Here is a 14,211-nt window from a genome sequence, read left to right as displayed (position 1 = left end):
ACAGAAGAGTATGAGCTTAAAATGGAGACCGAATAATATTTGAAAAACCCTTGGTCCAGTTATTTTCCCCAGATTACTGATGCATCTAGAGATATTGAGTATGCTGTGCAACCAGAATTCATCTAACTGCACCCCTCAACTCCAAGCCCACAGATTGAACCTCAAAATTGACAATACTTACTGGTGCAAACATTGAACAATTTAATATACCTGTTGTTAAAATTCTAATTTTTTTTAGCTTGAATATTAATCACTAAAACATCTCATTTACTAAGAGGTGAAAATTCTCTAGAAAGCATTTTGAACAACTTGTGGGTGGATCACAATGACTTGACTGAGTAGTGACAGGCAAGTTTATATAGCTGGTTTCCATTGGAAATTGGCATAGGAATTGCAGTTTTAAAAGAGACAAATATTACAAGAATAGAAAGCAAGGCTTTGTTAGTGCACATTGTTTAACAGTACGATAGACACAGCCACTGCTGTGAAGCTTGTCAGATGACCAGCGCACATTTTGTCCTCACTCCAGATTCTTTTGATAAACTTTCCTTCTTCTCTTCACATACACCTTCACAATATACAAGGTCTTTCCTCTTCCAACTCATTGCTGTGCGAGTCAAGCACTTTAATTTGCACTTTATAATCTGTAGTGGTCTCTGAAATTTAACCAGTAACTTTTTTAAATTAGTAAATGTCAAGCAAGAAAAACACTTCTGGCCACAAACTTTTAAACTGATTTGTTATTTTATTGCTATTGTAGATGATTATATAGTCCAGTAAGAAAATAAATCCACAAAAGCCACTCCACAATGTAATTCAATGAATTACTCCAATTGGATATATACAGAACTTTTCTTTTTGAAGTTATATTTTACACAGTAAAGACCAACATAATTTTGGTAGTAGTCATCTGTTTTGGTCCAGAGTAGACCATCTTAAAAAAAAAATTTGCACAGAACCCTGAGATTAGTAACGTGTAAAATGGATTCACATTACAATGTTTTTGTGAAACATACACTTAAAGTTGGAATGTTAATTTAAAATCTGCAAGTGCAGCATTAAGAGAAAGCTATGCACAAATAACAATGGTCAAAGCACAGAACAATTTTTTTTGGCTTCACTTCAGTTATGGTTTTAAGTCCATCCCATATCTTTCAGCTTCCTTCTCAAAATTAAAGTAGATGTCTTTCATACTTTCATCATCAGACATTTTTGTTGAGTCTGAAGTGTCATCAGCAGCTTTTTGTCCACCTGTGAAGTCAAAAGAGTTTTCTTCATAGTCATCAATATCTGCTTGCTGATTTTCGATACGCTCAGAATGCCCAATATCCAACAAGCTCTCTGTAGGGAGAGAGAAAGTTTCATAAGGTAATGGAAGTATGAGTGGAATCTCAGTTCTACAGAGAAAGCATTTTATAAACACTTGCAACTACAGGCTGGATTGTTCAGCTGAGAACAAAACCAAAAGACTAATCAGAGAAGGTGGTCTTATACAAAGAACCAGAGGAAGGAAGGTCAGCACAAACTGACAAGCTTTCCAAGGCAAATTAGCCACCTTTCCCCTCAACTGGAAATGATGGAAAGTTTCAAGTAAAAGATAAACAGGGACGGGAGAAAACCACTTCCATTTTATTTTGTTGCAGAGGCTACAGTTAAAAGATGCAACAAAAAAAGGGAATATTTTCCTTTATCTACAAATGAATGTTTTCTGAATTCCCAGAGGAATACAAATAAAACTGTGTCCTTAAAGTAACCAACTAATACAGCCCATTTGATCAGGCAGCGTTGATGCAATGCTTTGCACTGAAAAGGGCCTGTACCATTACTTTTGGATTAAAAACCTGTGGCATCTCTAACTATTTTATCATTTTACAGCCTCAATTCACACTGAATTTGATATTATTCACGACTATACTGCGGATTAGTTATCTGACCCACATGTTCCACAAGAAAACACTGAATAATAAACTCTGGTCAATATTTAAATTCAGCAAGGAAGCCAGACTTGGGGCTTGGAAGAAAGACACAATCACACCTAGCACTGTGCACGACAATGTAATATTAAACAGCCACATAAATCATTTCACAGCAAAATGGATCAATATACACCAATATCTTGCATGATCCAGCAAACCTGCAGTATAGCACGGAAGAATTACAGAATGGTCACAGCACAGAAGGAGGACATACTGCCAGCTGTATTGTTAACTTCTCTCCAAGGAACAATCCAGCTAGTGTCACTGCCCTCCATATTCTTCCTTTAGAGATAATAACGCAAATCACTCTTGATTTAACTTGCCTCGACCACACAGGCAAAATTATGCAGATTGAAAAATCAAAACCCTTTATACTCCTATGCAATACATTGCATGTCTCACTTGCCTGCCCCATTCAACAAACCTATGTCTTTTTGAAGTTCTATACTATGTTGCTCACTGTAATATTTCAAATTTCGTATCTTCAGCAGACTTTGAATTGTGCCAAGTGATTTGCATATTGGTGCACCTCCTGCCATTGCACGGAGATGAGAATTCTGACATCATTCCAGTTCCATCTCAGTGTGGTATTGAAGTCTGCACCCATACCATCGAGAGCTACATCCACCCTCAACCTCCCCTCTTGTCACAATCACCATCCCATCTTTTGCATGTGTAACCTGCACATGTTCCACATTATTGGTTCTAAAAGCTCCTCAGCATGTGTTGTTGAGCTTATTAGACACTTTTTAATCAGGAGTATAAAAATCTAGTCCTCTACACTATCCTAGAGTCCAAGGAAGACTCCAAATTAATACCAGTGCCTCTGCAATTTCCATTTTCACTTCTTTCAGTATCTCTGGATGCAGATCATCCAGTACTGGTTGTTATCAAAATTAAATACAGACAGCATATCCAATGCCAACACCTTATCAATTTTAAGCCCTTCTAGCCTGAATTATCAATGAAGACGACACTGCCCATGATACTCTGAAAGAGGAGATAAAGTCAGATGTTAAGTGCTGATTTAGTGCTCCAGTTGTCCCCCTACCTCCATCTGTAAATTCTCTTTTTTGGTCCGTTAACAAGTCTACCTTTTACTTTTGCTCTTTCATTAGGTGTATGCCTATAGAAAACATTTAGACAGACAGAAGACTGGGGCATAGGGAAATAGGAGGACCGAAAAGAAAAAGGTTAGTTGAAAGGAAAGAGAGAAGGAAAGACAGATAGTGAGGCTGGTTCAGCACCTCATAACTACTGAAGTAGAGGAACTTTGACAGGAAACCGGGCAGCTATCAGTAATATCCCAATCAACCTGGAACCAGTTGCCATGAGATTGGCTTTGTTTGAAGGATGAATGACACTTCCAACCAATGCAGTACTCAGTACAAACTGCCCTGAAGTACCAGATTACACAAAATGTTCTACATTCAGCAATAGAGCCTTTTGATTCAAAGGTCTATGTGCAAATATAATTTGTACATGGGGAATCAAAATAGGGAATGCAAATGACAACAATTTGGGCACTCCAATCGAACAGTGTATTCCCTGATCTTGCGGCTTTGAGAGAAGATGGCTAAGTTAAACATCCTGAAGTAATAAAGCGCCTTACCCATAATTAACTGGTACAATATTTAGGAGGAAGACTGAGCACCTACCTTGAGCATCAAGAACAATGTCCATGACACCATGCTTGACCTTCATGTGCCGGCTTAAATTCCCTTTGAGGGTAAACTTGCTTGAACAGTATGGACATTTGAAGGGCTTACTATCTGAATGAAGGTGCATGTGACCCAGCAGATTATACATCCGATTGAATTCTTTTCCACATACCTAAAAGACAAAGAAAACGCCCATTAAAAACCAAATTACTGACCAAAGTGGCTATTTGTATAGAGAACCAATCTGGTTTACAATAAAGGTTTCCTCCTACCTTTATTTATTTTCCTGTTTATTGGCTTGTGTCAAACAGTATAAGCCATTGTCCTGTGCGTCCAATGAGTTGAACTAAGTGTTATGAATGCAGGTTGAATTGCATCAACTGAGGGGGTTAAATTTAGTCATATTGTAATGTTGATCGTAAACAGCATCATACACAGTAGAATTATGAACAGGTTATAAAGAGTATTCTGAAATGAAGGACGTTACTTTTAGTGTTGAAAAATAGAACTGAACCCAACAATGTATAGAGGTGGAGAAAAATCTCAAGTCTCACTAGTCCCATCATTTTGTTTCCTTTCTTTCCTCATTGTCCCACTGGAAAAAAATCCACTGCCTTCAGTGTACAAAGTCCTGGTAATGAATAGCCACTATAGCAAACTTGACCTATAGATCAATCTGGAATCTTGCACAAGCCAATATTTCAAGAAAATGTCATTTTAAAAATATAATTTTAAAGTAGTGTTTTTTTTTTAATCCATTCCTGGGATGTGCGGGAGACAGAATAGTCCTCAGTTTATTTAAAAAATTGGTCAGTGGACCATCTGTACTGGTGCTTTCTTAAAGTGTTAACTGGAATAAGGAATTTTACACACAAGGGGGAAAAAAAAAAGAATTTGGGCTTTAGAGTTATGGAAATGCATAGCACAGAAACAGACTCTTCGGTCCAACTATCTACATCGACCAGATATCATTGATAAATCTAGTCCCATTTGACATATCCCTCCAAACCCCTCTTATTCATCTAACCAACCAGCTGTTTATTAATGTTACAATTGTACCAGCCCCAACTACTTCCTCTGGCAGCTCATTCTACATACACACCATTCTCTGCATAGGGTCCCTTTTATATCTTTCCTCCCTCACCTATGCGGTCTAGTTCTGGACTTCCCAACCCCAGGGAAATAACTTTGTCTATTTATCCTATCCATGCCAGTCATGATTTTATAAACCTCTAAGATCACCCTTCATCCTCTGACGCTCCAGGGAAAACAACCTCACCCTAATCAGCCTCTCCCTATAGCTCAAATCCTCCAACCCTGGCAACATCCTAGTAAATCTTTTCTGAACCCTTTCAAGTTTCATATTCCGATAGGAAGGAGACCAGAATTGCACACACTACTCCAAAAGTGACATAACTAATGTCTTGTTCAGCCGCAACGTGACTTCCCACCTCTTATTCTCATTGGACTGACCAATAAAGGTAAGCATACCAAATGCCTTCTTCACTATCTTATCTAGCTGCAACTCCACTTTCAAGGAACTACAAACCTACACTCCAAGGTCTCTTATTTCAGCAACTCTCCACAGGACCTTATCATTAAGCCCTGCCCTGATTTGCCTTTCCAAAGTACAGCACCTTTCATTTATCTAAATTAAACTCCATCGGTCACTTCTCAGCCCACTGGCCCATCTGACCAAGACCCCATTGAACTCTTAGGTAACTTTCTTCGCAGTCTACTACATCTCCAATTTTGATGTCATCCGCAAACTTACTAACCATATGCACATCTAAATTATTTACAGCTGTGGACCCATCACAGATCCGTGTGGCTTTACACTGCTTTTCAGACTGGAAGCCTGTGACCAATTCTCCATCATCTTTACCTCCTACTTTTGAGCCAGTTCTGTATCCAAACGGCTCGTTCTCCCTGTATAGGAGAACTACCTATAATGCCATAGCTGTGTTCCTGTGAAACCTCTCAATTAGAAATAATGGGGCCAGTAGGAAAAGTGGGGTTGGGGGAGACCAGCAGAAAATATCACTCAATCGCTCAAAAATCACCCAAAAAGTCTAAAGCAAAAGTATAGCACAGCCAGAATGATGGTTGAAATGATTTATTAGCAAATGTAAATTAAACAGTACATTTAAAAAAAAATCTAAGAAAGCTGCTCGGTACAGTACCTCTCAAAGCTACTCTATCAGCAGCTGACATTGGCGCAAGTGCAGTATGGCATGAAAACCAGCAGTGACATTGTGCATGAGGAGAGACTAAGAACACAAACCAATCCCCACTGGAATCGCACTATTGCAAATGGAGGAAAGCATGCTCGAAAATACCATTCCCTAATTCTTCAGCAATGTTATAGCCAAATCACGCTGCCAAAACATGCGTTTTGCCAAAACTACCTGCATTCCATGTGATCTAACCTTGCTAACCAGTTTACCATGAGGAACATTGTCAAATGCCTTACTGAAGTCCATTACATTATGCCGACAGCTCTACCCTCAATCCTGAGTTTTTTTTTTTAAAGTAACAATCGAGTTAATGAGAAATTATTTCCCATGCACAAAGCCATGCTGTCTACCCCTAAATGGTCCTTGCCTTTCCAAATAAATGTAAATCCCGTCCCTCAGGATTCCCTCCAACAACTTGCTCACCAGTCTATAGTTCCCTGGGTTGTCTTTACCACCTTTCTTAAATAGTGGCACCACATCAGCCAACCTCCTGTCTTCTGACACCTCACCTGTGACTATCAATGATACTCATATCTCAGCAATGGGCTCAGAGTTCCAAGGATTTATCCACCTTTATGCGTTTTAAGTCATCCAGCACTATATCCTCAGTAAAATGGACATTTTTCAATATGTAACTACTTATTTCCTTATGTTCTCTATCTTCTATATCCTTCTCCACAGTAAATACTGATGCAAAATACTAGTTTACTATCTCCCCCATCTCCTGCGGTTTCATACACAGGCCGCCGTTTGGTCTCGGAGGGGCCCTAATCTCTCCCCAGCTACCCTTTTTGTCCTTAAAATGTGTTTATAAAATGTCTTTGGATTCTCCTTAACCCTACCCTGCTAAAGCGATCTCATGGCTCATTTTGTACAGGTTGGACCGAAGGGTCTGTTTCCATGCTGTACATCTCTATGACTCTATGATTTCCCTCTTAAGTATACTCCTACTGGCTTTGTACTCTAGGGATTTAATACGTTTCTGCTGTCAATACCTGACATATGCTTCCTTCTTATTCTTGACCAAAATCTCAATTTCTCTGGTCATACAGCTTTCCTTACACCTACCAGCTTTACCCTTCATCCTAATGGGATGATATTGTCCATGGACTCTTGTTATCTCATTTTTGAAAGCTTTTCATTTTCCAGCCAAATGGTTTACCTATAAATATCCACCCCAGTCAGCTTTTGAAAGTTCTTGCTTAATACTGTCAAAATTGGCCTCTCTCCAATTTAGAATTTCAACTTTTAGATCCAGGGCAAATGAGGAAAGATCAGTCTGAGACTGGTACAGTTGAGAAAAGGAGAAAGTCAACCTGGGCAGACAGAAACAAAGCAGAGAAGAGCTAAGACTGATAAATTAAACTACATTTATTTCAATGAAAGAGATTAACAGGCAAGGCAGATAAACTCAGGGCATAGTTAGTGTCATAGGACTGGGATATCATAGCAATTACAGAGATATGGCTCAGGGTTGAACAGAACTGTCAGCTTAATGTTCCAGGGTATACATGCTACAGGAAGGATAGAAAGGGCAAAGAGGAAGGAGTGGTGTTCTTGACTGGGGATAACATTATGGCTGTACTTAGAGATGATATACCTGGGAATACATCCAGGGAAGTTATTTGAAAGAAAGATGGTCACCTTATTGGGAATGTACTATAGACCCCTCCAATAGTCGGCGGAAAATTAAGAAACAATTATTCTCTTGCAGCAGAGAATGTTAAGAGGTGACCTTATTGAGGTGCTCAAAACCATCAACTATTTTTGACAACATCCTTCTTTACTCTATTGATTATGTCAGTAATCAATTTCAAGACTTTCAGGAGGAGAGCCAGGAGTGAGGAGTAATTTTTCTTAAAAAAAACTGGTTAGAATTTGGAATGTGCTGCCTGGGGGAGTGCAGGTGAATTCTATACATGGTTTCAAGAGAGACCTGGATGTATATTTGAAAAGAATTAATTTAGAGGACTATGAAGAGGGGACTGGAGAATGGGGCTATATGGGTAGCTCTTTTAGGAGCCAGTATAGATATGGGCAGAATAGCCTCCTTTTGTAATGTAAAATTTTATAATTTAGTGTTCCTCACTTCAAAAGCCTCAATCTTAAAAAAGCAGTAAAATACACAATTTCATATTGGAAACACTTATTTGTATCGATACAGTTCAAAAGTACCTAGCTCTTACTCACTAATGTGGGGTTACTAATCATAAGCAGTCCTTTGTAAGTCATCTGAAGTTTAAAGACTTTAATAGATTAGGAAGTTTCTGCACCAATTAAGCAACATATTGCTGCATTGTAGTCAAAATCTGAACATTTTCCGTTGTTGTAAAGTCTTGTTTGTGATGACTAAAATGATTGTCCGTATTTAGTACTCCATATTCTTTAGGGGTGTTCTCAACTCAGCTATTCAATGGGCCCCGCATCAATCCTAAATGAAAATCATCCAACATTCCAATCTTGCATCTCTAATCTCACACTTGCTCCCTAAAATTTGTCCCAAACTGATCAATACAGAATATACTGGCTTGATATGCACAAGCAGCCAAGTCCAGACTACACCAATTTATTTCACCCAATTCACCAAAAGATAACCAAGGAACATAAAGTAAGTGCTGAAAACCAACACCAATCCTCTCAACCGCACCTTCCAATCTAATCTCAAATATCTTCAACACCAACCACCCAATCCTTTTGTACCACTAGACTACCTGGATCCCATATTTCATAATCCAAAACATTGAGCTAAGAAATCATAGAATGAAATATTGCTTTAGTAACAAAGGGCAATTAAGAGAATTGGAATCAGGAAAACATTTTAAACAGCTTTACTTTTTAAACAATCAAATGGCCATATAACAGCTAACATTTCCTCTAACACAGGAAAAGAATCTACAGCTGAAGTTCATACTGAAATAAAATCTCCAAAAAGAACATTGAACATTAGATCTCAACTGTGTCATATATTTGTACACAAAATGTCAGAATCCCCCCAAAAATAATTTGACAATCAATTCATTTCTCATACACCAACATATGAGCATACTCATTCAGAGGAAGAGGAGGTCATTTCAGCCCCTAGAGCCTGCCCTTCATTTGATACAAACACAGCCGAGCTCACTGTGGGCTCAATCCCATCTTCCTGTCTGTCCACCATACCCTTAGATTCTTGATCAACAAGATGTCAAACTCAGATTAAAATCACAGTGATCCTACCTTCACTGCTCTCTGTGGATCAACATTCTAATCGACCTCTTGAAAGAAAACATTTTGCGTTATTTCCACCTTAAATGGGAGACCCCTTATGTTGAAACTCTCACACCCAGTTCTAGTGTCTCTCACAAAAGACAAATATCTTTCAGCATCCTCTCAATCAAGTCCCCACTGCACCTTATATACTTCGACAAGATCACCTCTCATTCTTGTAAACTCCAGTAGATAAAAAGGCCCAGCCTGTCCATCCTTTCCTCATGAAACAAGCCCCTCATTTCCTCTCTGTCTAACCAACACAATCCTTTACTTCTGGATAACCTGCCTACTTTTACTCAAATTGCTGAGCTGCCTTTGGAGCATCTGGTTGGCATCGCAGAAAATGGAGTCAAGTGAAAACTCAGCTGATTCTACCAGTTAGTGAGTTTTGAGAAGATTTGTAGCTCAGGTTGGGGTTCTGGATGTAGGTTTGCTCGCTGAGCTGGAAGGCTTGTTTTTAGACCTTTCGTCACTATATGAGGTAACAGTAAGCCTGCGGATGAAGCACTGGTGGCATGGCCTGCTTTCTATTGGTGTTTAGATTTCCTTGAGTTGATGACATTTCCTGCGATGTTATTTCCAGTTCTTTTTCCCAGGGGTGGTAAATGGGATCCAAGTCAATGTGTTTGTTGTTAAGAGTTCTGGTTGGAATGCCATGCTTCTAGGAATTCTCGTGCTTGTCTGTTTGGCTTGTCCTAGGATGGATGTGGTGTCCCAGTTGAAGTGGTGTCCTTCCTCATCTCTAAATAAGGATACTAGTGTATGGTAGTCCACACATAATCCATTATGGTCACCCACAAACCCAACACCACACTAAAACAGCAGCTAATGATGAACTTGAAAGACCCTATACAGACAACAAGCAAAACTGATGTCATTTACAAAATACCTTGCAAGAACTGTAACACTACATTGGACAAACAGGCAGAAAACTAGCCACCAGGATACATGAACATCAACTAGCCATGAACATCAACTAGCCACAAAAGGGTACTAGTGACCCTCTCTCACTAGTACCCTTACATATGGATGAGGAAGGACACCACTTCAACTGGGACAACACATCCATTCTAGGACAAGCCAAACAGAGACACGCACGAGAATTCCTAGAAGCATGGCATTCCAACTAGAACTCTTATCAAGACTTTGACTAGGATCCCATTTACAGCCCCTGAGAAAAAGAACTGGAAATGACATCACCACAGCAAATGTCACTAACTCAAGGAAATCTAAACAAATAGAAAGCGGGCCATGCCACCAGCACTTCACCCGGAGACTCACTGATGCTCGAGTATGGTGACGAAACATCTGAACTTTCCAGCTCAGCAAGCAAACCCACATCCTAATTCTACTAGTGTAACTAGCTCTTATTTAAATGATGGCTGTGTTTACTCAATACCTTCGTAAATGCAAAACCAGCTTTTCCAGCACCCCGTAACTTTTTGTTCACATTTGGGAAAGGGAATGATTTGCTAACACCAGTTACGTTCCTGAGCTTAAAACAACAGTTGGAGATGTAAGCTAGTGGGAAAGGTTTATTGTAACTGTGTTTCAAACTGCTTGGAGAAATTATAGTGCTTGAAATGGCAGGGAAGAGTGAGAGAAGAAAATTATGTAAAATACAGAGGAAAAAGAACAAAATTTGGAAGCAGCGAACAGCAAGGGCTAGCAAAAATAATAATGTCAGGTGCTCACACATACCCGATCTACTTGAACAAAACAGGAGTGAGAGTCACAAATAAACCCAAAGATATAAGATAAAGAGGCTTAATTGCAACAAATAATTTCTTACATTATTGTGGGAAAGGAAGTCTCTGAATTTGTGTGTAGGGAAAATAGAGGGGCGGCCCGGTGGCTTACTGGTTAGCACTGCAGCCTCTCAGCACCAGGGACCCAGGTTTGATTCCCCACCTTGGGCAACTGTGGGGAGTTTGCACCTTCTCCTTGTGTCTGTGTGGATTTCCTCAGAGTGCGCTGGTTTCTTCCCACAATCCAAAAGATGTGCAGGTCAGGTGAATTGGGCATGCTAAATTGCCAAGTCAGGAGTAAATTATAGGGTAGGGGAATGGGTTTAGGTGGGTTACTGAGGGTCGGTGTAGACTTGCTGGGCCAAAGGGCCTGTTTTCATACTGTAGGGAATCTAATCTAGCTGAATTTGACAATTGTGGAGTGAGTGAGTATCAGTTGCATTCTGTTCCAGATATCCAACTCAAACTGAGCCAGTGACTCAAAATCAAGTTTTTCTTTTTTGAAATGGATGGCTAACATTTAGTGAACCCTATATTGCTTGGCTCCCCTGAAATGACAGCTGATCCTGCGTCTTGTCAGCACATTTACAAATTCTCATCATTGTAGTTCTTTTAACAAATAATTAGCTCCAGATAATTAACATGGTTTAATACTACAATTGATTATACGTGTGCCTCAGCTATATATTTCCCACTCAACATCATGAATGGATAGAATTCTGAGTGCCAGTTTGGTATCCTTTTCTCTTACCTTACATTTAAATGGTTTGACAGGTGAATGAACAATCATGTGGGTCTTTAAAGTCTGTTTTTGAACAAAGGTTTTAAAGCAGATGTGGCACTGATATGCACGGACACTGGTATGAATCAGCATATGTCTCTTCAGGTTTGCTTGAAGGGTGAATTCGCGTCCACATACTTCACATTTAAATTCTTTTACTCCCTGATGGAGGGGAAAGATGCAGGGTTCAGATTACTTAATCATTTGTTACTTCTCTAAAAACAAATCAGTGAACTTGGGGTCATTTTGAGAAATCAATAAAGTTACTCCTGAAAATGAAAAAAAAAGATACATTAAAAATCAGAGCTACAAAACAGCAAAAGGATAGTAAAAGCAAACTGATACATTTGAGGAGGGTTTAATTTTAAAAGAGGCGACCAAAATGTAGAAGGAATAGAATAGGGGGCAAGGTGTTAAAGATATTGTTCCAGCGTGTGACATCATCATCTTTTGAATGCACCTATAAAGATTCATTGATGCCAACCATACCAAACTGTGACCTAATTCCTTGAAAAACAAGATTCTTCTTCACTGGTGAAAAAAAGGATATAAACAATGTGCTTGCTGCTTAACCACCACAAGGAGGCACAGACAATGGAGTCTGAAATGAATGCAGTCTTTATTTTAGCCAGTTGCCTGCAAGAGAATAGACTGAAATTGTACAAGCATCAAGTTGAATTCAGAAATAGAGATGACATTGGAAAATTAAAGCTTCTTGATATGGACAAATGTGAAATCAACACCAGATGGTTTCTACAAAATTATTTAGTTCAAAGAAAGGTCTAGTGAGAAAATTCCTTTGACTTTCCAACAAATTGTTTTGTGAAAATTTAAACAAGAGTTCAGACATTTTTTTGGATGATCCAGTACTGAAAAACACCATCCTTACAACTACTGCTTATCTAGGTTACTGGTGGCAATTTTGACACCCAACATAATTAGGGACAGTGGTAAAGGCGAAGAGGAAAGCTTCTAGATTGCTAACTATCTTAAAAGTTACTTGTTATGACAAACTTAAGGTGGAGTTTTTTTAAAAAAGAAAAAAAAACATTATCAAATATCAAGGGTAATAGCATCAAGCACCCTTTCTTAATGTTAAGATGTTGATGCAAGTTACAAATGTAGATTTAGGTCAGTATATTCATAACCTATAATAAGGTGCATTATTAATAGGAGAGATGTCACTCGAATATTAAAAGCATATTCCATATTTATAATCTTCACTATTTGGCACTTTAGACTTACCAACACAACCTGATCCCTGCACTTGCTTAGAGTGATTTTTATTGTACTTTGAATTAAATTAAAAAAAAAACAGGGAATATGCACAAAACAGAGAGACTAGATTTTATATCAGGTGATTATTTTTACAAAGGATCATTGGCTCTGGAACAATTTACCAACTTGCGCAGCAAGTTCAGATTCACTAAAGCCATTGCGGTGCACGTGGTTAGAATCATATTCTGGTTTTCACACTGATTCACATTCACAGCGGAGAAAGGATTATTTTGCCCAGGGGTGGGGGTAATCAATTTCCTGAGTTGGCCACTTTTTAAATTGGGTCCTCTCAGGAGATTACTTTCAACCATCAGAAATGCCATAATAGCAGCCCGAACCTCATTGCAAAGTGGAAAATCACAACACCAGGTTATAGTCCAACAGGTTTATTTGGAAGCATTAGCTTTCAGAACGCTGTTTTTTAAATCAGGTGGCTGTAGAGTACAAGATCGTAAGACACAGAATTTATAGCAAAAGTTTACAGTGTGATGTAAGTGAAATTATACATTGTAGGAGACCTGGATTGTTTGTTAAATCTCTCAACTTTTAGAATGACCATATTGGTTTCAGTTCTTTCAATTGCAAATCCCAGAACTTTTTTGGGAAAGTTGCATTCTCAAGTGAACTTTAACAATAGGTGCCATGCCAGCTCAGATAATGCATTGAAGGTGTGAGGTGCTCTGTGTGAGGCTGCCTGTACCCCAATGTTCAGACTGATTCTCATTTTTAAAAAGGGATTCACAGATTCTTACATGGATTCATGCAGTTTTTGAGCAAAATAATATATAATTCTGAAAGTACAAATTCACCCCACAAACTTGTGTGTGGGGCAATATGACAGAGTGTGTTAAAGGGGTTATAAGTCTGAGAGGGTGAGCGTATGAGAGAGGGTTTGTAGTGCAGTGGGGTCACCTCTAGTGTGACATGAATCCAAGGTCCCAGTTGAGGCCATCCCCTGGGTACTAAACTTGGCTATCAGCCTCTGCTCAGCCACTTTGTATTGTTTTGGATTAGTGGTGCTGGAAGAGCACAGCAGTTCAGGCAGCATCCAAGGAGCAGCGAAATCAACATTTCAGGCAAAAGCCCTTCATCAGGAATAAAGGCAGTGAGCCTGAAGCGTGGAGAGATAAGCTAGAGGAGGGTGGGGATGGGGAGAAAGTAGCATAGAGTACAATGGGTGAGTGGGGGAGGGGATGAAGGTGATAGGTCAGGGAGGAGAGGGTGGAGTGGATAGGTGGAAAAGGAGATAGGCAGGTAGGACAAGTCCGGACAAGTCATGGG

The 14,211-nt window shown here is 39.2% G+C and overlaps 1 protein-coding gene across 2 annotated transcripts in view; it reads right to left on the bottom strand.

Moving 5' to 3' along the window:
- Positions 1–725: 725 nt before the first annotated feature.
- Positions 726–14,211, bottom strand: part of znf710a (zinc finger protein 710a) — a 19,262-nt gene continuing 5,776 nt past the window's right edge. The window contains exons 2-4 of one of the 2 annotated variants that reach the window (XM_043677576.1): positions 11,623–11,814; positions 3,635–3,809; positions 726–1,341 (exon numbers count right to left, since the gene is read on the bottom strand). In XM_043677576.1, the coding sequence (XP_043533511.1) occupies positions 1,127–1,341; positions 3,635–3,809; positions 11,623–11,814 (582 nt within the window). In that variant the 3' untranslated portion in view covers positions 726–1,126. The remainder of the gene's footprint in view (positions 1,342–3,634; positions 3,810–11,622; positions 11,815–14,211) is intronic. The other variant, XM_043677577.1, reaches the window with a different exon arrangement.

The sequence above is a fragment of the Chiloscyllium plagiosum genome, chromosome 36 (genome assembly GCF_004010195.1).
Source record: "Chiloscyllium plagiosum isolate BGI_BamShark_2017 chromosome 36, ASM401019v2, whole genome shotgun sequence".
Classification (NCBI taxonomy): Eukaryota; Metazoa; Chordata; class Chondrichthyes; order Orectolobiformes; family Hemiscylliidae; genus Chiloscyllium; species Chiloscyllium plagiosum.
Note: the sequence above shows the minus strand (reverse complement) of the source record. Positions and strands in the feature narration are given on the sequence as shown.